Here is a 26,614-nt window from a genome sequence, read left to right as displayed (position 1 = left end):
GTAATACCCTTTTCCGAGACCAAAGAAGAACATTAGGGAGTTTAAGATCATAATCTGCCAGTCTGCCCAAGGTAAATGGTTAACAAGTAGCCGAGTCGGGCTTTGAATCCACATCTGACTCAAAAGCTACTGCTGATAGCCTATACCAATCCACATCCGCTGAGCCTAGAGAAAGCTGAGAGAAGTCAGACCTCAAAACTTGAAGTTATTTTAACAGAGTAGGAGACAAGAATTCTGTTCTGATAAAGAGTAGTTGTATAGATCAGTTGAGGAAAATATGCTGATTTAGAATAGTAGTTGATGATAATGGAAAAGGGAATGACAAAAGACAACTGAAAGAGCATATGTACTTTACAATAAGCCAGGCTGAAGTAGAAGACTGTGAATGCGCATTATATTGATGATGATGATACTGTTGATGATAGCTAACAATTCTCGAGCACTTTCTATGTGACTAGTGGACTTATGTGCTTTGCTGTATTAATGAACCGTCACAACATCCTGTGAGGTAGATGCACTTGTTATCCTCATTCGACAGATGAGGAAACTAAGGCATGAAATTTAAGTATCTTGCTAAGAGCAAAGCTAGTAGAGTGGTAGAGCCTACATTAAAATTTAGGTGATTTCTCTCCACATACTATTCTCTTAACCACTGTGCCTCTCAACATGTAGTGATGCCACTTTGCACAAATGTAGTATTCTACTGAGAATATAAATTTAAAGGGGCTGTAAAGTGCTAATTCAAGATTGGTATGAAAAATAGGTACCACAGAGATCAGAATATCAGCTATTGGATTTAGCCTAAGAAAGGAATAAAAAAAGCCAAAAGGACCTCACAGATTAGGAGAAATTAGGAACTGGAGGACGCCCATGAGATTAAAAGCAATTTGATATGGAAGAAATCCTGAAAGTACCGGGATTCTCCTTCAAGAGAGAAATTTAATCTTAGAGTTGGGTATTAAATTCCATAGTTTCTGAGGCAGAGCAGAAACCCAGGCATCTCACTTTATAGTCCTTCCTCTCAAGTACTGTACTGCCTCCCATCTCAGTAGACAAGTCACACAGGTAACCAACAGAAAAATTTAAATAACATATACACACACACACATTACACAGAGTGAGGGAGAGAAAGGAGAGGATTGGAGAAGATGAAAGGGGAATAAGGAAGGGAAGAAGGGAAGGGTATGCATTAGAGTGCTGAACAACAAAATAAGTGTCTTCAAGACAAGAAATCAATACAACAGCAATTGTAGGAGATCAAGGCCTAGAAATAGCCAGTGGTTGCAGGAAGTTGTATGTTTTCAAGGTAAAAGGAACCAAAAGCTTTCCAGCTGGACCCACTCATGAAAGGAGAATGGAAAAAATGCCATAGATGATGATAGATAGATAATAGATAGATGATGATAGATAGATGATAGATGATAGATAGATGATAGATAGATAGATAGATAGATAGATAGATAGATAGATAGATAGATAGATAGATAGATGATAGATAGATAGATAGATAGATAGATAGATAGATAGATAGATAGATAGATTGATAGATGATAGATAGATAGATAGATAGATAGATAGATAGATAGATAGATAGATGATAGATAGATGATAGATAGATAGATAGATAGATAGATAGATAGATAGATAGATGATAGATGATAGATAGATAGATAGATAGATGATAGATAGATAGATAGATAGATAGATAGATAGATAGATAGATAGATAGATAGATAGATAGATAGATAGATGATAGATAGATGATAGATAGATAGATAGATGATAGATAGATAGATAGATAGATAGATAGATAGATAGATAGATAGATAGATAGATGATAGATAGATAGATAGATGATAGATAGATAGATAGATAGATAGATAGATAGATAGATAGATAGATAGATAGATAGATAGATATAGATAGATATAGATAGATGATAGATGATGATAGATAGATAGATAGATAGATAGATAGATAGATAGATAGATAGATAGATAGATAGATAGATAGATAGATGATAGATAGATGATAGATGATAGATAGATAGATAGATAGATAGATAGATAGATAGATAGATAGATAGATAGATAGATGATAGATAGATAGATAGATAGATGATAGATAGATAGATAGATAGATAGATAGATAGATAGATAGATAGATGATAGATAGATAGAATCTTCTATAATATGAATAAACTTGTATCCTTCTTGTGTGATTTATTTTATAAAAACAATAAAGAAAACTGAACTTTTTAAGGCATGTGTTCTAGAGAGCTTAAAAGAAATGGATGGGAAGGGTAAAAAATGAGAAAACACAGAGAATAGCCTGGCCGGACATGTCTCAGCGGTTGAGCGTCGACCTAGGATCCAGGAGGTCATGGTTTGATTCCCAGGGTCAAGGGCACATGCCTGGGTTGCGGGCTCAATCCCCTGTTAGAGGCATGCAGGAGGCTGCCGATCAATGACTCTCTCATCATTGATGTTTCTCTCTCTCTCTCTCCCTTCCTCTCTCTGAAATCAATAAAGATATGTTTAAAAAACAAACAAAAACAGAATAGTAAGAGTATGAATAAAACATTAGGGGTGGAGAAGAGAGAGAGATAGAGGTAGTTTGTCTTTGACCAAGGATTAAAGAATAAGTGGAATAATTAGAAGAAACTGGTCTTAAAAGTCTTGATTTCAGGTTATGTTGTTTTGGCATTTGAACTATTAAAAAGTCCCAGAAATTATCAGGTTATATGCCATGAAGTTTATAAAGAGGCATGAAACACTCTTTCCAGGACATAGATATCTCTCCCTTGGGCTAGAAATTACTACCCTCTTATGAGGTGGTTATTGCCTTTGTAACTGGTTAAGGAATACTTACAAATGACGTGTCAAATGATTCTCTTGTAGGGACCTTCAGGTATTGAGGGAGAGTCTGGTCTGCAAGGCGAGCCTGGTGCAAAGGTAACCTTCCTAAACAGTGAAGGGGGGGCTCTCTGAACCCTCACCATTGAATCCCCTATGATAGCCACATTTTGGCAAAACCATCTTCAAAGTAGGTGAAGGACAGCAAATAAAAATGGGAAGTGCTCTCAAATGAGCCAGAAAAAAATTTTGTCAGAAAAATATTATCTGTACATTTGTATATAGGTTATGTATGTGTATGTGTGTGTACATATACATATGGCAAGGCATAGAAATAATAAAGCTAACGGGCAAAATATTAATAAATTAATCTGGAGAAAAGGAAAAAATGAGAAGTGTTTCAGAACTGCTATCGTGAAATCCCCTCCGTGACTGTTAAACATGAAGTTGTAATAGAAAAGAGTTTACTCTCTCCCTGTGTTTCTTCAGGGAGATATTGGACCTGCAGGCAGTGTTGGAGTTGCTGGGGAACCAGGGTTACGGGTAAGTATTTAATAGAAACCATTTTAATAAACTGTCCCCCTATTTCAGAGACTCAGAACTTAGCTTAAAGACATCAAAAATTGCATAATAAGCTTTTCTGGTGCATTATAGAAAATGTGTCTGTATTTCATAGTTTAAAGGTGCATGCAAACTGTTCATACTGTGATGTAGTAGCATTTAGAGTCCTAACCTCATACATCCTCTCTCAGAATCAAGTGTACTCTGCAGAGCCCTTGTCAAATATGGGGGGTCAACCAAGATTGCCACTAATCTTGGCATTAAAAAGAAATTCACAAATACTAGTGATCAACTCTCAGGCTATTCCTAACCTAACAAGAGAGACAAAAGATTGAAATCTAATTTATGTTAAAAAAAAAAAAAAGTACTCATGCCAGTCATTCAGGGAAATAATTGTAAATAGGTACAATTAGGTGGCTTACACAAGTTATTCTAATAGAGACAGCCTTTAATTTGATCTGTGGTAAGTTTTTCCCCAAGATAACAGTACCCTAGGTAATTTTACGCATTTGTTTACTAAAAGCCAAAGTAGGGAGATATGTTTTGCATCCAGTTTGTTTTCTATTTTCCCCTTTTTTTGCAGGAAGTGGGGCAGGTGGTGTGGGATCAAAGTAGTGGAAGTGTCAGTGGCGGGAGCAGTGGGACAGCTGTGAAGATGCACTGATTAATCTACTTTTAAATGGTTCAGGTAGCAAGAGAGCCAGTACTCCTTTATTAGCTTCACAAAGCATGGCTCTATGTGTCTGTAAGTTCTGCATCTAAAAGACAGCTTCTTGATGTGCCAGGGTCTCATTGTGTGCTTCTCCTCTGTAAGGGAGAAAATACAGACACTAAAAATCAGATACACTGGATTTAACTGAATTAAGTTGTATTAATCCATGTCAATTTAGTATAGTAAGGTATTATAATTTTATCAGGTGTGGTGGTCGCAGTTTCTTGAACTCAGAAACAGAGGTCTAACTGTATAAATTTCCAAAGCTGCCAAGTGAATATATATATATTACCTTTTATTATCTAAAAGTTATTGATATTCTGGGATCATCTTGTATTTTAATTCCCAACACAGTGACTCCTTAAATCATCTTTAGAACTATTCCAGGAAAATTAAATCATGTTGCTTATACTGTCAGATGTTCTTTATAAATAAAATAGAAGTAGGAATAAATACACATAAATGCTGCTTTCTATAGGTACCAGAAGCAAAAAATAAAATAAAATGATTTAGCAAAATAATAAATTTTACTGTTTCTGCGACAAACTAGGGTGAACCGGGAGCTCCTGGGGAAGACGGTCTCCAAGGAAAAGATGGACTGAAGGTGAACTATACTTTTTAACATTATGTATAAAGTGGTTTTTGTGAAATCTTTAAATTTTTACGGGGTGGGGCAAAAGTAGGGTTATAGTTGTGAGTATGTGAAGCAGAGAGTTTATTCTTGTATTATTATTCATTAATTGTTGTGTTATTTTCCACCCCAACAATGGTAAACCTACTTTTGCCTCACCCTTTATACAACTATTTTTATGTTCTAAACAAAACTCTACCTATTATGTGGCATACTTATTTCACTAATTTCTCTTCCTCACAATTTTTCCTGGGTCACAGGGGAACCCAGGAGGAAGGGGACTTCCTGGAGAGCATGGAGAAAACGGGGAGATGGGCTGGCCAGGGGCTGCAGGGCCCTTGGGTAGACCAGGTCTAACGGGTCCTCGGGTGAGTACTGCTGGGTTCGTTTCCAAATACTCAGCGAACTCAGTCCCCTGTGTGTATACACACACACACAAACACACATTCTGACCCCCTTATGTGTGCCCTGAATAACTGGAGGTATAGAACTGTGGCTTGAGAGAGTGACAAACCAGGGTGATTGTCAACCTATCTAACATCCAAGGAGGAAAGACAGTTTTCATGTGTCACACAAGCCACTGAACTTTTTTTTCTCTCGCACTTTATTGAGATAGAATTCACTTATAACATGTAAGTTTAAGGTGTACAACACTATGATTTGATATATGTGTATATATTGCTAAGTGATTATCATAATAAGGTTAGTTAACACATTCACCACTGAGCATAGTAACCTTTTTTATGTGTGGTGGGAATTTTTAAGATTTTCTCCTAGCGACTTTCAACTATACAATACACTATTGTTAACTGTAGTCACCATGCTGTACATTAGATCCCCAGAACTTATTCATCTTATAACTGGAACTTTGTACCCTCTGACTGCCTCCACCCATTTCCCCCACTCTATGTCCCTGGCAACCACCAATCCACTCTGTTTCTATGAGCTCAGTTTTTTAGATAATACTGTACATGAGATCATTCAGTATTTGTCTTTCTCTATATGACTTATTTCACATAGCATAATGCATTCAAGGCCCATCCATGTTGTCGCAAATGGCAGAATTTCCTTCTTTGTATAGCTGAATAATATTCCATTCTATATAAAAACCATATATGTATGTATATGTGTATACACATATATATCATATTTTTAAAATATTAGTTGGTCATATATCTGGGCTGTTGATTCTTTTCCATTGATTTATGTCTGTTTTAATGCTAGTACCATGCTGTTTTGATTAATATAGTTTTGTATTGATATAATTTGAAATTAAGAAGTGTGCTGTCTCCAGCTTTGTTCTCTCTCCAGATTGTTTTGGCTTCTGGAAGTCTTTTGTGGTTTCATGTGAATTTTAAGATTTTTTTTCTATTTCTGTAAACATGCTATTGGAATCTTGATAGGGATTATATTGAATCTATAGATGCTTTGGGTCATATGGACATTTTAACAATGTCCATTTTTTATGAACATGATATCTCTTTACACTTATTTGTATCTTCTTCAATTTCTTTTATCAATGTCTTATAATTTTCTGTGTACAGATATTTCACCTCCTTGGTTATATTTATTCCTAAGTATTTTATTGTTTTTGATGCTATTTTAAATGGAATTGTTTTATTTCTTTTTCAGGTAATTTATTGTTAGTGTGTAAAAGTGTGATGGGGTTTTGTAGTTTGATTTTTTTATCCTGAAACTTTACTGAAATTCTTTATTAATTCTAACGGTTTTTATAGTGAAGTCCTTAAGGTTTTCTATATATTAAGATCATCTCATCAGCAAACAGGGATAGTTTTTTTTTCTTTCTGATTTAGATGACTTTTACTTCTTTTTCATGCCTAATTGCTCTGGCTAGGGCTTCTAGTACCATGTTGACTAGGAGTGGTGAGAGTGGGCATTCTTGTCTTTTTTTTTTTTTAATATATCTTTTATTGATTTCAGAGAGGGGAAAGGAGAGGGAGAGAGAGAGATAGAAACATCAATGATGAGAAGATCGTCATTGATTGCCTGCCTCCTGCACACCCCCGACTGGGGATCTAGCCACAACCTAGGCATGTGCCCTGACCGGAAATCAAACCCCGATCTTCTGGATCCTAGGTCGATGCTCAACCACTGAGCCATGCCCAGCAGGGCAGCACTCTTGTCTTGTTCCTAATCTTAGAGGAAAAGCTTTCAGCCTTTCACTTTTGAGTATGATGTTAGCTGTGGGTTTGTCATATATGGCCTTTATTATATTTCTTTGATACCCAGTTTGTTAAGTTTTTATAATGAAAGGTCATTGAATTTTGTCAAATACTTTTTCTGCATCCACTGATTATGTGGTTTTTATCTTTAATTCTATGAATGTGGTGTATCACAATGATTTATTTGTGGATGTCAAATCATCATTGCATCCCTGAAATAAATCCCACTTTATCATGATGTATGATCCTTGTAATATAAAGTTGACCCTTGAACAATCCAGGGGTTAGAGGCACTGATGCCCCTCCCCATGCAGTTCAAAATTCACATATAACTTTTCACTCCCCCCAAATTTAATTACAATCCTTCAGTATCCACAGGGGATTGGTTCCAGGAACGCCCCCCACACACACACACAGACACACACCCATCTGTGGGTGCTCAAGTAAACCTTATATAAAATGACAGAGAACAATGCATAATAAGCCCTCTGCATCTATGGATTCCCAACCATGGACCTAAAATACTGTTTTTGACCCATCGTTGGTAGAATCCACAGATGCAAAATCAAGGGTATAGAAGACCAACTGTATATATTTTTTAAAAATCCACATGTAAGTGGACCCTCGCAGTTCAAATGAGTGTTTTTCAAGGGTCAACTATATTGTTGAATGAGGGCTACTAATATTTTGTTGAGAATTTTTGCATCCATTAATCAGGGATACTGGCCTGCAAAAAAAAATAAATTTTTTTTGCACCCTTGTCTAGTTTTGGTTCAGGTAGTGCTGGCCTCATAACATGAGCTTGTGTCTATTTCCTCCTCTTCAAAATTTTGAAACAGTTTAAGAAAGATTAGCATTAATTCTTCTTTAAATGTTAGAATTCATCAGTGAAACCTGGGGGGGGGGGGTGATTGTTGGGAGGTTTTTTATTACTGATTCAATCTTCTTATATGTTATTGGTCTATTCAGATTTTCTGTTTCTTCCTGGTTCGGTCTTGGTAGGTAGTATATATCACCTATTCCTCAAAATAATAGATACTTGAACCAGCATATTTTAAAGTGACATTTGAAGATTGAGGGTGAACCAGAAGCATTACCTGCTTTTGAGTGTTGGAAAATTGAGTCCCCTCCACCCCAGTTTTGCAGAAATAGCCAAATACCCATTTCTCTGTTGTCCTGCCCTCCCAGTCCTGGAAAACTTTGATGGGTGTTCCTCTACAACAAATACAAGGCATTTGGGATCCCCCCAAAAAATTACCTTAGACACCAATGATTCAGACACTGAGTGATATAATTTAATTTATATTCTGTTATAAAATCCTTCCTATAGATGCTTTATTAGTCCCCATTTTACAAGTGAAAAAACACAGACTCAGAAAAAGCTAAGAGGCTTATACAAGATAATATAGTAGATGGCAGAGCTGGCCCTAGTTCTTTTATTTTCTGATTTCTGTGTCTCTAAATCACACTTCTCCATGCGATATACCGCCTTGGGCTTATATTTTGCCTTTCTTGGGTTCTTGATAATTTTTATCTTTTTAAGAGCATTCATTAGGGCTAGACTCACAGAGAAGCCAAGTAATAAGTGCAGAGAAGATGTGGTTATCCTCCTGAGAATTCTTATCAAATTTATTTTTATACAAGAAATTCATTAACAGTTATTAGTACTTTATCATGGATTTTTTTTCACTCAACTGGTCTATTTCCCTATCAGAAACCTAAAAGTTGCTGTGGAGGGGAACATAACTAAGAAAAAGGAAGGCCTAGTCATGCCATAGAATAACAGCAGAAATCTCAGGTAGGGATGACACAGTGTGGCAGCTGGTGATGGGCAGAACAGATGAAAAGAAGGCTCAGAACAAGGCATGGAAAAATGATGAATACAGATTTCATCTGCTTCATAATTTTTCCCAGGAATAATCCTGCCTTGTACACATCTTTGGTGTCTTTTTTTAGTAACAACACATGTGTGTTTCTTTTTTATTCTTTTTGTTGTTCTCCTTGGAATTTTAAATGCCTTTCAGCTCATAAACTCAGTAAAAATACCATTGCATATTTTTTTCAAAAGAATTTTATGATCCAGGGAACTATTGCTTAATCAGACAACCTGATGTTGGATTTATTTTTTTCACTCTTAAAAACTTTTCCTTAGGCAATGTCACAAAGATGCTACATTAAATTCTTAAAAATTAAACAAGAAAGTAAGAAAGAGAAATTAAACCTTTTTAAGTAGAGATACTCTTCTTACTTTCTAGAAGATTGGGAAATGAGATCCAGGTTAGAAAATAAGGCAAGGAAAGCATCAGTAACAAATACCCAAATCTAAGATACAGACTTCTTTGAACAGAAGAAAAAAATTGTGTATTTTATGCTTGAATTCTGTGCTAAAATGTTCAGTTGCCTAAATGCATGAGAAAAGAGTTTGGAAGCATCTGAGAAGAAACATCTGCCTAACTTATGGTCTGTCATCCATTTCTAGAAAAAAAATCTATCTCTTTGGTATCAAAGATCTAAACAGATGTGAAGCTGTGGACTCCAAAATTGAATGTATAAAAATGAAATTGTCTTGTTTTATTCCTTTAGGATAGAACTCGGTTGGATTTATTGAAGTGTGATTTTTCCTGTCTGTTTAAAGTGTATGATGCTAGGCAGAGGTGGCTATCTTAAGGGTAGATGAAACAAAATAAAGCAACCTTTTCTAAGAAGCCTTTTTAATAGGATCTTTAAAATGAAGTCAGAAAGATGAGACGAATGTCAATGGTTATGAGAATGGTAAGGTTTACATGACTCTTGTTTCTGATACTTTCCTTGGAAACCCCAAAAATAATCAGGTCAGTGTCAATATGAGGAAATATGAGGTCAGTGTCAATAAGGAGGAAAGGATAATCTAAATCTTTAACTTCTGAAAGATTCTTACGACTTTAGTCTTAGGCTTGTTTGTTTTGAACAACTGTTCCATAAAACAACTCAGAAATAGGAAGAACCCTGCAATGGCCACTATGCAAGAATCGTTCAAACCCCTGCTCTACCACTAAAGAACTGTGCAGTGTTGGGCGAATCATTCTTTACTTTCTCAGTTTACTCATTACATAATAAGAGGCTGGCACTATGCAGAACCTGCCAAGAGAATTGACACAGGGAGGATGCTGAATGGGCTCCTGTTCCTTCTATTCCTACTCGAGTCCTAAAAGATCCTTGAATATGTTTAACATATTAGCTTCTGTTTAGGTTTTTTTTTGGAAGAAAAGGTTTTGTAGCTTTAAAAAAAAAGCATTCGCTTAGGTGTTTCTAATTTTTTATTAGCCTTGTAGACTGTGACTCTATTAAATATACTTGTTTATTCGTTAGTTGAAAACAAAGTTTATGAATGCCTTATATGAACCTAGAACTCTGCTGATAAGCATTGTGAATATCCAGAGGAATAAGATTAGCAAGATCCTGATCTCAGATTTTATAATATTGTGGAGAAATCTAACAATAGACAAGATCATTGCAGGTTATGATAAATGCAACGACGGAAATAAACAGGGTGATGAAAAAGAGTAACTGGTTAAAGGAAGGGAAGCCAACTAGTTAAAAGTAGAGAAGCCTATTTCCACTAGGGCAATGAGAGAAGCCTTCTTTGGATAAGGGAAGATTACGTTGAGACATGAAAAATGAAAAGGAATCAGTCACGCAAAGCACTTTGGGAGATCCTTCAAGGTTGATGGAATAAAAAAAGCTAAGATGTGGAGGTGGGAATGAGGTAGGTATTTTTGTAAAACTAAAGGGAGTTATTACAGCTGCAGCACAGTAAGTACTGAAAAGTTGTTTGAGATGAGCTTGAAGAAATAAGAAGCAGATCGTGAAGGATTTTTTAAACCATGGTAAGAAGTTTGGGCTTTATTCAATGTGTAGTGAGATGCCATTGAAAGATTTCAAGCAGAAGAGGAACATAGTCTTTGAAGAGAATCACTCTATAACTTCTAAACTTTGTTTAATAATAGCTAGTGTTACTGGCTATCTCAAGGGATAAAAGAAGTTCCAGGAAATAAATAGAACAAAATTCATTTGAGTTACAAAAGCACGTTATGTACCAAGACAGTTTAATGAGGAAAGAATGGTCTTTTGAACAAATGGAGCTGCAAAACAACTGGATTCTTGCATGCAAAAAAATTAAGTTGGACCCTTACTTACACTACTTCAAAAATTAATTCAAAATGGGTCGCAGAGTTAAATGTAAGAGCTAAAACTATAAATGTCTTGGAAGAAAACATAGGAATAAATCTTCATGACCTTGGATTATGCAAAGTTTTCTTAGATAACACCAAAAGTACAAGTGACAAAAAAAAAGATATATTGTACTTCATTAAAATCAATAGTTTTATGCTTCGAAGAACACCATCAAGACAGTGAAAAGAATTCCATGGAATGGGATAAAATATCTACAGATCATAAATATAAGGGACTTGTATCCAGAATATATAAAGAACTCTTACAACTCAATAATACAAAGACAAATAACCCAATTGAAAAATGAGCAAAGTATTTAAACAGATATTTCCCTAAAGAAGATATACAGTTGGCCAATAAGCACATGAAAAAATGCTCAACATTCTTCATTATGCAAATAAAACCACAATGAGATGCCATTTTCCATCCACTAGCATGGTTATTAAAAACAAACAAGAAACAGAAAATAACAAGTTCTCTTTTGAGGGTACTAAAAATGTTCTAAGATTGATTGTGGCGATGGTTGCAGAACTCTGAATATACTAAAAACCATTGAATTTTACACTTTATATGGATACATAATATGGCACACTAATTATATTTCAATAAAGTAGTTAAAAATAGATGTGATGTGCTACTTCTGAGACAATACAGCTACTCAAGGAAAGTTTTAAATAATAAGTAGGAAATCCCAACTCCTGCCTCTATTTTATGAGTAGGTTGAACATTGAGTCAACTATTCTCTTTCAATGTGACATTTACATAAAAGCATTCTCATTTTTGTAATTATTGAAGAAAGCCATTAAAACATGCACATTGTAGAAAATGTTGCTATTTTTCTAGCCTGCCCTGCAATCCTCTAAATACACAAAAGGGTTGCAGTCATGTTAACTTTTAAAAGGCAACATTTTGCAAAATATTACTTAAGTATTTCAGAACAGGCACTAAAATGAACCAACCTAATATCAGTGGAAGCTTAATAACCCCTCCAAAAAAGGAAAAAGAAAAGCAACCTATCTTTGAAGAGAGAAAAAAGTGAACAAAAGAACCAGGGAAGACCTTTCTCATAATAATGAAAGATGAAAATGTAATACAGAATACAGGCAGCCTCTTTTCTCACACATAATGAATTCTTCAAATATGTGCAAAAGGTTCAGAGTAGCTACATTATTGAGCTCTTTGGTATTAGTCTAGTTCTTTCTAAGCTTTACATGCATCATCTCATTTAATATTAGTAACCCTTTGAACAAGTAGTAGTATATGCCTTTTATATAACAGGAAACTGAGACCTTTAGAAGTTAAATTATCTATGGTCATATAGCTGTTAGGTGACAGAGCCAGAATATAAAACTGAAGCACTCTGACTTTTAAAAGCTCACACCATTAACCTCTGTGACCATTGATCAGCCTCTTTTTAGAAGTTTATATTAGCCACAAAAAACTCAGGTTAACGCAACTATAATTTCAGCCTCTGGATGCAGCTAGAACTACAGCAATAGAACTTAACGGCTTTGGCCTCTAAATCAGTGACTTTCTGAGGCTAGAAGAGCATTTGTTCAGGAGCGAAAGGCATGAGTCACTTCCTTAGGTATCTGTTTACTCGTTCAACAAATATTTATCAAGAGCCTACATAGCACAGTGGTAAACCACAATTTATTTCTTGTCTACATAATTTTTGCAGTTTGCCAAGCTTTGGGACAAGTTTGAGATTTCCGTTTTCATTTCCAACTGATGCAAGGAATGCTGTGATTAATTATTAGCCATTTTAGGGCTCGCAACCTGGCTTCCTGTGGATCTTATTTAAGCCTAACCATTGCTGACCTGCAAATTCACATGATTTCTAAAATGTTTTACTTTTTACTAAACGTAAAAGTGTATGTTGAACTTTTAGTCTACTTCTCTCTAAACAAAGTAGATTGAAATGAAAATATTATTTTAAACAGTTTAATATGACTACCTCCTTTCCCTGTGTATTTCCCTCCCTTTTCACCATACAGATCAAAGAATATCTCTTTAGTCCTCTACTCCAATGAAATTTTGAGTTCCCCTTGACCATGATTAGATATGTTTTGTAACCCTATACATTCAACAAGATGTCGAACCCACGGTACCTCATAGAAATACTGAAATGGATGTATTTGGATTTACTTTATATTCTCGCTAATCAGAATGGGTATACTGAAACCAAGCAATTTTCTTCCTCTAATAAATAAATTACTGTTTAATTTTGTCTATCTTGGCCAGTCTGTATATGTCAGTTTTACTCACTAGTAACAGCTGTGCCTCTAAGTCATCATGACCTCTTTTTAAATGATTATACAAACATAATATTGTGAAAAAGTAACTCTTCGTTTTTACTTAGTTTTCAATTCCGTGATTATGTAATATAAGTATTTAAACATTCCATCTGGTACTTTTTTTAACAATTTATTTACTTTTTTATATTAAATATTCAGGGACCCGAAGGAATTGTGGGAATTCCAGGACAAAGAGGTCATGCAGGAAAAAAGGTAATTTTTTTTTTTAACATCATTTTATACTGGTTTTCTTTCCTCTGATGTGCCCAGAGCCCCATAGAATGCTGTGGTGTTTTTATTTGCACTATATATAAAGCAATAAAGACTATAAATTTACCTTAAAAAGGGACATTTGTATAAATTAATATTTAATTCCTCTTAGGAGTACTTATTACCTTAATTATTTGAAGGCAAATTTTCCACTTTGTAATTTCTAAAAAGATCTTTGCCTTTCCTCCTCCTGTTTGCCAGAAATTCTTTAGTAGACTATAAGCCAGAAAAGAGAATAAAGGAAAATACTATACCATTTGTCCCATTAGTAACAGCTTCAGTAAAATGTCTAAGAGAAAGGAATATGATTAGAATTATTTCTGGGTTATTAATGTGTGTGTGTGTTTTCATTGGAAAGGTTAATAATTGATTTTATTTTTTTTCTTGTATTAACTAAGAAAAACAAATCAAGAATGTTTTATTTGCTCCTGTTATATTTTATTTAAAAAGTGACATATTTGTAAAATTTTAGTATACCATAGCTGAAAAATTCATCTTTATTTGGGTTCAATAATTTATTCAAGTATTGGTGAGACATCGCAATGATTCTTCCATTGTACTACATCAGTTCTAAACATTTTTACTATAATTAACTTCAAATCTCATTATATTCTAGTTCCCAAAGTCCAATTTTATCATTTCTGCTAATATACACCTAGTCCATCTTTCTCATAATTTGGGGGCAATATAAGGGTAATAAAAGATAAAGAAAAATGAATTAGGTGAATTTTAGAGCCATTCTTTCTCATAAATAGTAAAGTCTCTTTTCAGCATACATAATTTTATGCCTAAAATCAACATTAGTCGTGGGACAGTGCAGGTCCTTAGAACAACCTTTACCCTTGGGAAAGCCTGTAAATTATTATGAATACTAAAAATTTTCTCACTATGATCCCAGTTGTCCTTTGTTTGTACTTGAATATCAGTAATAGAACAGGTTGGTTCCCAGATTCATAAAGTGAGTTATATCACTTAATGTTGTTTAAGAGGAGCTATATTTTGGTGCTAGAGAATGATCAGTCAGCCCAATGGAAAACAGAAGATAACAGTTTTTAGAAGGATGTAAAATGATACAGCACTGTTGCAGATGCTTTTGAATATGTGTTACTGATTTTGAGAGAGAGGAAGGGAAAGGATAGAAAGATAGAAACATCACTGACGGTCTGCCTCCTGCAGCCCTTCCTGAGATCGAGCCTGCAGCCCAGGCCTGTGCCCTGATGGGGATCGAACCGTGACCTCTTGGTTCCCAGGTTGGCACTCAACCACTGAGCCACACTGGCCGGGTGAAACTGGTACAGATTTTTAAAGGCCAACTCCAAACCAGTGAGTGATGGTCCTCAATATACTGTACAGAACTGTGAACTAAAGTCTTTTTGCATTAAACAGATCTTTGTGGTGTTGGTTCTCTGCAGCAACAGGCTTCTCAATAGGGCCTATATTTTCTCATGATGATAAATACATACATACACAAGTTTCAAAATAAAAAACTTGGTTATTTGTAACTCAGCATGAGCACCAGGTCTCCCCTGCTTGTGTGACCAAAATAATTTTTTAAGTTCTTTTTCTAAAATGACTTTTAATTATATTTTTAAGATAACCTATTTTGTGATGGTATGTTATTATCATTGGTGGTGGTCCATAGTACTATAAGTTAAGGCAAAGTTACTATTTATAGAATTTCGCTTGCAGAATATCATCTGGAGTCATTTATGTATATGATATAGTTAATTAATCTAAGTATAAATTTGTTGTTCCTTACTTTTTCCTCTTATTAATGACATCCACAGGGTGATAAAGGACAAATAGGGTCCATAGGAGAAATTGGAAGCAGAGGCGCTCCTGGGCAGATTGGGGAAAGTGGTCCTAAAGGTGCCAGAGGAACCAGAGGTGCTGTGGTTAGTATTTGATTTGTTTCCAGAACTAAGTTCACTGTGGATGGAAAAGAAATGTATCCATGTCCTTAAAGCTTTGCTCCTTGATTAATTTTACAGAAAAAGCAATAGTTCCATTGAAAATAATCTACCTCCTTGGGATGTGGAGAATTGTAAGCATTCCACAGTACTTAAAATGGCTTAGTGGTTTCTGGACATGAAAAAGGAAAGGGAAAAAAACTTAAAATGGAAATAAAATATGAAATGAAGTTTAAAAATATCAGATTATAACTCTTAACCTAAGTAGGAAAGTTTATATGCCTTGCACTTAATATCAGGATTTAACGTCTATATAAAACTGCTGTCATGGCTGACAAATTGCTTTGAAAATTAGGTTTACTCAAAAATGGGTTTTCTTTATATGCTGGGACTCTGTGAGCTTACCTAGAGATAGTTTTTCTAACTACTGTGATAAATCTCCATAATGTATAATAATATTTAACCTTTTGCATGAACTTTACACAGCGTTGGAAACAAGGGTAGCATGATACTTCTGAGCCTGTAGTAGCAAATTTATGTTGCTAATGCACTGGGACCTGTTCAAAAAGTCACAGCATGAGAGATGCAGGCTACTTAAGAGGTTATCCAGCCCAGTCTTTTCACTGTTTCATAAGCTTATTTACAAAATGGATGTGTATTTCCTACACTCCATTTAAATGTCACAAATGCTAGACTTTTCACCAAGGCCTTCTGGAGAACATTGCATAATTCATCTGTTTGAGGAAGGTTTGCATCAGGCTCATTTAAGTATTCCATCCCTTACTGCCATCTAACTACTCCAGGCCTCTTTTCCTTACTCTTTTTTTTTTTTTGAATTACTAATATATTTCTATCTTTGACTTACGCATTCAAAAACATTATATAATGTTAACTTTTAATAAACATAAGAGTTATTTTTCAGAGAGTGTCACCTTTAAAGTATGCTTCTACTTTGATTTTCTCTATAAAGGATATTCACTTTTTGAATTTTGGCGCATTCTCAAACTACCTTCCCAAGAGGTTTCTACAAATTTGCACTTTTATCACCAATACTTCAGGTTAATCCTTTCAATGTTTGACAGTTTAAATAAAATATTGTATTTTTTTCTATTTACTTTTCCCTGATTGCAGCTAAGTAATTTGTATTTTTTTCTCTAGAAGTTGCCTATTCATATGCACTATACATGTTTTTCTGTTAGGTTGCTGTCTCTTTCTTACTGATTTGCAATAGCTGCTTGTGTATTTTAGATATATTTTATTAAATATGCTGCAAAATATATTGTGAATATATTTCCCTTTCTGTCATTTACCTTTTAATACTGTTTATTGTATCTTTTGATGTATAGAAGATTTTAATTATCACGTAGTCCTATTTGTCAGTCTTTTCCTGTACAGTTCTAGGTTTTATTTGATTTGTTATAAACACCTTCCCGACCTAAAGTATATACAAATATTCTTCCATATCCTTCTTGTAATACTTTTATAGCTTTATTTTTACCCTTGACTCTTTAAAGCATATGGAGTTTATTTTTGCTATGATATTAATTATAAAGGTCTAATTTTCTTTTGTTCAAATTGATAGCCAAATGTCTCAACACCATTTAATAAGCAAGCAGTCAGTTTCCCACTTTTCTGAAATGCTACCCTTTTCCATAAACTAAACTCTCATATATTCGTTAGTCTGCTTTTATTCTTTCTATTTCTCTCAATCATTACTCCATTTGGGGGTCAATACCACATTATTAAAATTATTAAACTATTACAGCATCTTTTGTGATCTGTAAGGGCAAATACTCCATAACTCATTTTTCTGAAAAGTTTGATTTCCTCCTTCATGTAAACTTTAAAATCAGCTCAAGTTCCTTTAATATTGAATCGTTCAATAGAAAAACACCATGTATATTTTCATTACTCGTATCTTCTTATACTGTATGCCCTGCAGTAATAGTTTGTTATTTTATCTCTGTTCTTATACCTTTCTTGTTAGGTTATTGTTAGTTTCTTATGGATTTTATTATTTTTAATGTAATACTTTTATTACATCTTATTGGTGCTATGTAAGAAATCTATTTTTATATTTTGATTTTATATTCACTCTAATTTAAGTGATTCTCTTGGGCTTTTTAGGTAAATACTCATATCACTTCCTCTTATTTATTATCCTATTACATTGATAAGAACTTCCGATTAGTGTAATATTTGGCTAGTCACATACCCATTCTGTGACTTAATTTTACTAATCTCCTATTTATTTTGAGACTCAAATAAGAGAGTTGATGTGGAAACTTTTTAATATAAAAGCTAGGACATTTTTTGGATCATTATTTTTACTTTTTTTTTTTTTTTTTAGTTGTCTGAGCTATCTTTTCAGTAGTTTAAAAGCATTTATTGATTAGCCTTTAATTTATGTGGTTTACTCATTTGTAAAATATTGATAATAAGAGGAATCATAGGGTGATTATTGCACACAGTTTTTAACCATTTCTATTTTAACAACTTTGACCAGAGGTAAAACTGTTCATCAAAACATCTGAAACTGTCAATGAATTCTGAGTTCCCCGATCCCATTGTGACAGTATCAAAAACTAGCAGACTTCAATCTCTAATATTCAGTGAAGCGCATCTACCAAAATTTAACAAATACTAACTACATTTCCAAGAATTTGCTAGAAACCTATAGGATTCTGACAACTGGAAGCATTTCTCTTAATATGATTAAGGATGTTTATACCTGAAGTAAGCCAAAGAGACATTTTCTGTGGGACTTTTGTGACTCAGAAGAAAAATAAGGTAAAAGTTAGAGTGTGACTTTTTGTTTTCCCATTTCAGATTAGGTAGAATTTTGTACCGTGAAAAATCTAAATTTTAAATTGGAATACAAGTTTAATGATTTAAACAATTCTCTATTTTCTTTCTAATATTTACTTTGTTTTTTAGGGACATTTAGGATTAATGGGACCTGATGGAGAACCAGGAATTCCAGGATATAGAGTAAGCAATTCTCATTGAAAATAATAAAGTATGTATTTGCATAAAAACATTTATATAAAGATGTTATCCCAAATATACAAATTAAGATGAAATCCCCTTGATAAACCTTTTTAACATATTAAGCCTCATCTCCCTATAGAGTGAATCCTATTTTTCTTTCAAAATAATGCAATATCTAATGGCGTGGCCCTGATGGTATTAGATAGAGCATGTACAAATGATATCAAGAATGTCTACTCTCTTGTTCTTTCCTTAGGGCCATCAAGGTCAACCAGGACTTTCTGGGTTGCCAGGACCCAAAGGAGAAAAGGTGTGTGTATGTGTATATTGACTTTTTAATCCTAAAGTTAAACATTGAATTCACGTGTTCTTTCTGAAAGTATGCATGGAGACAGTTTCAAAGAATAAAAGAAGCCCTTCTCAATTTGAGAAGTATTGCAAATTCTAGAAAAAAAATAAAGAAATAACAAGGGGTGAAAATTTCAATAAATCGTTAAAATGTCTTCCATAGATTGTTTCAAGATTGAAGTGAAATAATACACGTTAAAGTATTTGCAATCTGTAAAGCTTTGTAAAATTAATATTAAGTTCTTATTGAAAGAGATTGGGAGACATTGGATTAAAAGACTAACCATTATAGTAAAATGTTTTATGAGTTAAGAATTTGTAACATCATTGGAAACCTTACACTGAGAAAATTCTTAAGCTACTTTTTATGTAATTAAAGCAGCTTGACACTTCCATGGAGAACCACATATGAATTACAGCTGTGTATAAAATATCATATGCTAAATTTTGTAGGTAAAAGTTTTCTATTTTAAAAAGACAAAGCCAGATTGTGTATTTCTTAACATGTTATAAAATAATAGGCTGTATATTTTGAGGGTTTTTTATTTTAGATTTTATTTTGTTTAAAATATTACAGATGTCCCTTTTTCTCCCCAATGACCATTCCACCCCATTCCTTCCCCCTCCCCAGTCCCTCTCCCCACCATTGTTCGTGTCCTTAGGTTGTGCATATATGCATATAAATTCTTTGGTGACTCTCTCCCCCTCCACCCGCCCACTCTCCTCCATCCCCCTGACATTCATCAGTCTCATCTATGCTTTCATGTCATTGAATCTATTCTGTTCATCAGTTTTTTAAGTACTTTAGATTCCACGTATAAGCGAGATCATGTGATGTTTGTTTTTCGATGCCTGGCTTATTTCACTTAGCATAATATTCTCCAGGTCCATCCATACTGTCCCAAAGGGTACAAGATTCTTCTTCTTTACAGCCGCATAGTATTCCATGGTGTAAATGTCCCACAGCTTTTTTATCCACTCATCTACTGATGGGCACTTGGGCTGTTTCCAGATCTTAGCTATTGTAAACTGTGCTGCTCTGAACATCGGGGTACATATATTCTTTCTGATTAATGTTTCAGGATTCTTAGGATACATTCCTAGGAGTGGAATCACTGGATTAAAAGGCAGCTTCATTTCTAATTTTTTGAGGAACCTCCATACTGTTTTCCATAGTGGCTGCACCAGTCTGCATTCCCACCAGCACTGTACTAGGGTTCCCCTTTCTCCACACCCTCGCCAGCACATGTCATTTGTTGATTTGTTGATGGCAGCCATTCTGGCAGGTGTGAAGTGATACCTCATTGTGCTTTTAATTTGCATCTCTCTGATGATTAGCGACATTGAGCATTTTTTCATGTGTCCCTTGGCCATCCGTATGCCCTCTTTGGAGAAGTGTCTATTCAGGTCCTTTGCCCATTTCTTAATTGGGTTGTTTGTCTTCCTCTTGCTGAGTACTATGAGTTCTTTGTACACTTTGGAAATTAGCCCCTTATCAGATACATCCTTGGCAAATATGTTTTCCCAGACTATGGGGTTCCTTTGTATTTTGAGGCTGTTTTCTTTTGCTGTGCAGAAGCTTTTTAGTTTGATGTAGTCCCATATGTTTATTTTTTCTTTTGTTTCTCTTGAGGGTTATTTTATTAACTCCTTTTATAAATCATTATCTTCATTATAGGGTTATCCAGGAGAAGACAACACAGTCCTAGGACCTCCTGGGTCTCGAGGTGAACCAGTAGGTCTTTTTCTAAAATTATTTTGATGTCTCAAGATAAAATGCAATTACTATAATAGATTCACAACATCAATTACATCTTTTCAAAGAGTTTAATTTTGTTAGTTTTATAACATGATTTTTATAGAGGAGCAGTATTTGTAGCCACATAATCTAAATATTTGAAACCTATTTATATCCAGGCCAAGATCCTTAGTATAATATATAAATTTAGTACAGTCACTTTCTAAATCTAACTTTCAGCATTAAATGCATGGTAATGTCTTTTATAGAGGTTATTTTAAAATTACATTCTGTAGACATTTTAGGGGAGATATTTCTTTAATCATCAAATTCTGATTTATTTGTGAAGTGTTTTTCAAAAATCTGATTTGTACCCTTTTTTAATAGTAGTTTACACACAGCAAATGATTTCAAGACTCATCTAACCAGTTATTAGAACTAATACTTTTTAAAAGATTGTGATCTATCGTCTCCTAAAAGCATTTTAAGGGCTAACTGTAACCACGGTTTTTGAAAAGTAGCTATTGTAGAAAATTAAATGAGTAAAATAAGAATGCTTAGTTGACAGAAATATAATTGGTTAAATTTTTTGTTTTTCACATGATATCATGTAGGATAACAGAATCCGAAAGCAGACGAATCAGAATATGTAGTCATTCCTGGTATTTTGAAGTGACTCTTTGAAGGTGGTTGAAAGTTATACACTGTTGTAGAAATGGACAGGAAAGTTTCTAGAAATTTTCTGAATAAATCAAGCCATCTCATATACCTACAGGCAAACTTATTTTTAAGAATACATAAGATTCTTTATTTAAATATTTTCTAGGCTCTCTAAACCTCTGAAAGGGAAAAATATGGAAATAATGTAAAAATTCAAAAGCAAATGGAATAGTATGGGCAAATGGAAAATAGTAGTACTTCTTTTCCCCAGATTCAGGCATGCCAGGATCAAAGAATGTCATTGAAATTTAATAAATATATTAAAAGTCTAACATAGCAATGATAACTTTAGTTAGACATGGGACAGATGGGAAGATTAAACAATATTCTAAATAACTAAAGCAGAGTCAGAAATCATTGTTTTTACATTATATCTATTATGTTTATTATCCACAAAGGAATAAGTTAAAATTTATCAATTAATGGTTCATAATAAATTTTATGGTTTTCCCAAATGATTTCAACCTGAGGTGTTTTTTGTTTTGTTTTGTTTTTTTCAGAAAAGTGGGTCCTGGTATGTGACAGTTTATTTTTTCAAGTGCATTTTAGACTAGATCACTTGAACAGCTTATAATATGAAAAAATTTTTGTATTATAAATGTTTAGAAAAGTTAGAAGTGTGAGTTTATTACATTAGTTTTTACTTTAAGGATTAAAATTATTAAGTGCAGTGTTTATTAGGTTAATTTATGTCTTAAAATTTTTTAATTTCACAGATTAGAGAGTAAACAATAAAATTAATTATTAAGAACAGTAAAATAAAATTATCTATTAGATACTTTTAAAAGATCATTGAATATAATTTTTTCTAATTAGTGAAATTAAGTGGCTGAGTAGTCCTGCTTAGATCTTTTTCAATCATCTTAACATTAAGTAAGAATGCAAGTAATTTTGACATCATGTGTAGCATAATTAATTCATCTGAATATTTATATTTTTCATAGTCTAATACCACTTATGTAAATTAAATACTATTTGGAAAATTCTTTTTTAAAATGTTATTGAATTTATTGGGGTGACATTGGTTAATAAAATTATATAGGCTTCAGGTGTACCATTCTATAATACATCATCTGTATCTTTTATTGGATATTCACCACCCCAAGTCAAGTCTCCTGTCAACATTTCTGAAAATTTATATTTAATTGTACTCCATATCTTTAATATTTTTCCTAGCAGAATCATGAGAACCTCTTTAAATAATTCATTGCTTATGAAATTCTTTGTATCACTGAGATTCAATCCTTTGAAATTACCTAATGGAACTTAATAAATTTATTACAAATTTGGTTTCAGATTTTTAGAAAAAATATTCCACACTAACAGTATCATCTGCATTTTAAAAATTTTGAATCCAGTTGTGACATTTGTTGTTTTTGCATGTGATCTCTGTAGGGTCCAATGGGGGAACAAGGAGAGAGAGGAGAGCCTGGAGCAGAGGGATATAAGGTAATTACTGCAAATCTCACGCCTTGCTTCTGAGTTTCAATAGGGTCCTCTGTCGTTCTGCTCAGTTTCAAGTGAAAATAAGCATCACTGAGATAAATAATAGTTTCCTATGCTTTTGCTCTTGGAAGAAGGCTAGCTTTGTGCTTTCTGTTCCTTTTTCTAGAATTATCTTCTCCTCCCATTGGTGCTTTATTCTCATCTTTCAGATGTCAGCTGAAATGTTACTTCCCGAGAGGCCTTCTCTAACTGCCCTTTCTATCCATCACTTTGTATCATATTACTTGATTTTCCTTCATGACATTTAATCTATAATATCTTATTTTACACATTTGATTTTGTTTCTTGTCTGTCTTCCACCACCAAAATGTAGGATCCATGAGAATAAGACTGTCTTTTTCATTATTATATCTCCAATTTTTAGAACGCAAAGTTCCTGGTGTATAGTAGGAATTCAATAAAGAGTTGTCAGATGTGGAATCTAATGAACAAAATAAACTGATAAACAAAATATATCTGGAGACATAGAAGCATGGAACAAACTGAGGGATCTCAGAGGGAAGGTGGGGGTGGGTGGGTGGAGAGAGATTAATCAAAGAACTTACATGCTTATATTGCATAACCCATGGACACAGACAATAGTGTGGAGAAGGCCTGAGGGAAGGGATGCTGGGTGGAGGGATCAATGGGGGATAAAAAGGGGACATCTGTAGTACTTTCAACAATAAGGATAAATTTAAAAAAAAAAAAGTTGTCGGATGGATGGATGAATGTCATTATGTTCTCAAGCCTTATGTCAATTCTTACCCTCATCCATTCATAGAAGGACTTTATTAAACCAGCTTCATCAGCCAAAATTAGACTATGTGTAGAATTTATTCAGTGTAATTTTTTATTAGCACAGTTGTTTTGAGGATTTTCTGTATTCCTGCCTTATAGCTCTTCCATTTCCGTCTACAATGTCAGTTGCTAAACAAAATCTGCTCTCTTTTTACACTTCCAGTCTTATTTCTTTGCTCACAATGTTCTCTGTTTGTTCACAATATTATTTAATCTTTACTTACATAAATCCTATCTACTTTTATAATCTAGTTCAAACTCCCTTTTCCCTTGACAGCAATCTCTCCCTCTTCTGTAATCCTATAATATTTATTATTTATAGAAGTCATTCAACACAAATATTTTACAATCTTCTATTGATAATTTTTTGCTAATTTTTTTCATGTACAGGTATTTTAGCTTTCCAGTTTTGAATATGACTTCTTTTTTTCTTGTACAATGTCTTGTTCTAAGCCTGTAAATAATAGTATACCATATACACATAAAACAACCCATTTTTAATAATGAATTGATGGGCTATTTGATCCAACATACCCCTCTTTCATGTAAATGTTTGTGATCTAATCTGTGTCAACATAAGAAACATTCATACCCATAGAGAATTTCTGTGAGTTTATTTGAGCCAAACTGATAACAATCGCTGGAAGCAAAATCTCAATGGATTGAGAAAATGCTCCAGAGAATGGCAGTTTTGCACCTTATTTTTATACATTACAATCAAAAGAGAAGATGTAAGTAGGTTACATTAAATCCATTGATGATAAATTAGGGAGGTGGGAGAAAGCAAAGTGGGGAAACCTCTGGGTTGGATTAAAAAAAAATGATAGGCACATACTTCTTTTACATAGGTGGGTATAGGATAGTGAACAGTCAACAGTTAACTCAGTAACAGTGAGGGGATTTGTAGTCTTTGCAGAGCAGTGCCTATGCCCTGAAGGGGTCCAGAAAAAGGAAATGACTTTGAGATTTCAAAGGTATGTTATCATAGAGGCAAAAAAACAACAGACAGGCTTACTTAAGGTGAAAGTTGACCTTTGTCAGGGAAGATTTCTAGCCTAGGATGTGACTTCCCACCATAAACTGCTTTTAATTTAAAAGTTTTAATTTCAGATCTTCCTTTGTGGTTACTTTAGGTCTCTGAGTTTATAAGGCCACCACACCGGCCTATTGTGAGCTTGTCAGGTTTAGTATGTGGACTGAAGTGAAGACTTAAAGAGCCAGATTGAATGGGCCGCTAGTAGGCAGATAACTGATTGATAAACAGACTTTCTCAAGCCTGAAATCTGAAAAATCAACTTTTACTTCCTCAAACTGTCTTTGAAGCTCTAAATGTTTGTAGAATTGTTATGGTGACCATCTTCTGTTTCCAATTTACATAATATTTGTATCTACAAATGTTTCCTAATTCAATTAATTCAGTGGGTTTACTTAAAATTAGTTTTTCTTTGGGTGTGGCGCCAACTCACTGCTTCCAGCATAATTTGAGAAGCTTATTAAACTTCCTAAGTCTTTTCTGTGACTGCTCCACACATTTTCAGGAAAATCAGGTTCTTGCACTATCTTCCTATGGCTTCTACCACCTACAAACCATTAAGTAGTTAAATCAGCATATTTACTGGCAAATAGTTTACTGTTCTGTTGGAAGAAGAAAAGAGTGTCTTCTCTGGCTAGGGGAAGAGAAACCCTGGCCCCCATTTTCTGGACAGTCATATATTCTTCAGAAATACTTCATCGGAGGAAAACTTTTCCCTAAATCCACTTTGGAATTTATTTCTCTTTTCTCACTCCACAAATACTCCTGATGAAGTTTTCAATTGTGCATGTTTCATATGCAGGTTCAACCCCCATCTTTCTTTCTCTTTTGTTCTATGCTAGTCTGTCTTATTCTGTGTAGGCTTTAGGGATCATTTTACCATTTGTTGATGGCTCTATTCTAAATACCCACCTCGTGCCAGACCACACTCACTAATTTTATTGCTTAGAAATATCAAAGTCATGAATATTCACACTTGTTTTCTGCCAAGTTTTCCCAAGCATGAGTTTGACTCACATAGGGGGATTATGCTTTATTTAGAGTCAGATTATTCTGTTGTAGCCTCAGGTTATATTTTTAAATATTTGCTTTTTTAAAATTTAGAGTAGGTTTTTATTAAAATTATTGGGGTGACATTAATTAATAAGATCATACAGGTTTCAAGTGTGCAATTTTATGATATGTTATCTGTACATTGCATTGTGTGCCCACCACCCAAAGTCAAATTATCTTCCACCACCATATATTTGGCTCCCTTTATCCCTTCTTACTCCTGCACCCCCTTCCCTCTGGTCACCACCATACTGTTGTCTGTGTCTATGAGTTTTCAGTTTTATATCCCACATATGAGTGAAATCATATGGTTCTTAGCTTTTTCTAACTGACTTATTTCACTTAGCATTGTATTCTCAAGGTCCATCCATGTTGTCTCAAATGGCAGCACTTCATCTTTTCATGGCAGAGCAGTATTTCATTGTATATATGTACCACATCTTCTTTATCAGTTCTCTATCAAAGGACACTTTGGTTGTCTCCATGTCTTGGCACCCATGAATAATGCAGCAATGAACATAGGGGTGCATATATCTTTACAAATAAATGTTTTCAAGTTTTGGGGTAGATACCCAGAGGAGAGATTACTGCATCATATGGTAACTCTATTCTTAATTTTTTGAGGAACTGCCATATTGTTTGTTTTCCATAGTGTCTGTACTAGTCTGCATTCCCACCAGCAATGAATGAGGGTTTCTTTTTCTCCACAACCTCCCCAACACTTGTTACTACCTGTCTTGTTGATAATAGCCATTTTAACAGGTATGAAGTGATATCTCATTCTAGTTTTGATTTGCATTTCCCTAATAGCTAG

At 34.1% G+C, this 26,614-nt stretch overlaps 1 protein-coding gene across 1 annotated transcript in view; it reads left to right on the top strand.

Annotated features, from left to right (window-relative positions):
- COL24A1 (collagen type XXIV alpha 1 chain) overlaps positions 1–26,614 on the top strand; it is a 251,664-nt gene that overhangs the window by 166,053 nt on the left and 58,997 nt on the right. The window contains exons 36-45 of the mRNA XM_087820561.1: positions 2,901–2,954; positions 3,345–3,398; positions 4,679–4,732; positions 5,020–5,127; positions 13,611–13,664; positions 15,509–15,616; positions 18,569–18,622; positions 18,879–18,932; positions 20,649–20,705; positions 22,824–22,877. Coding sequence (XP_087676687.1) covers positions 2,901–2,954; positions 3,345–3,398; positions 4,679–4,732; positions 5,020–5,127; positions 13,611–13,664; positions 15,509–15,616; positions 18,569–18,622; positions 18,879–18,932; positions 20,649–20,705; positions 22,824–22,877 — 651 coding nt within the window. The remainder of the gene's footprint in view (positions 1–2,900; positions 2,955–3,344; positions 3,399–4,678; positions 4,733–5,019; positions 5,128–13,610; positions 13,665–15,508; positions 15,617–18,568; positions 18,623–18,878; positions 18,933–20,648; positions 20,706–22,823; positions 22,878–26,614) is intronic.

Source organism: Miniopterus natalensis, chromosome 9 (genome assembly GCF_054644295.1).
Source record: "Miniopterus natalensis isolate mMinNat1 chromosome 9, mMinNat1.hap1, whole genome shotgun sequence".
NCBI lineage: Eukaryota > Metazoa > Chordata > Mammalia > Chiroptera > Miniopteridae > Miniopterus > Miniopterus natalensis.
The sequence above is the reverse complement of the archived record's forward strand: the minus strand, read 5'-3'. Positions and strand labels throughout refer to the sequence as shown.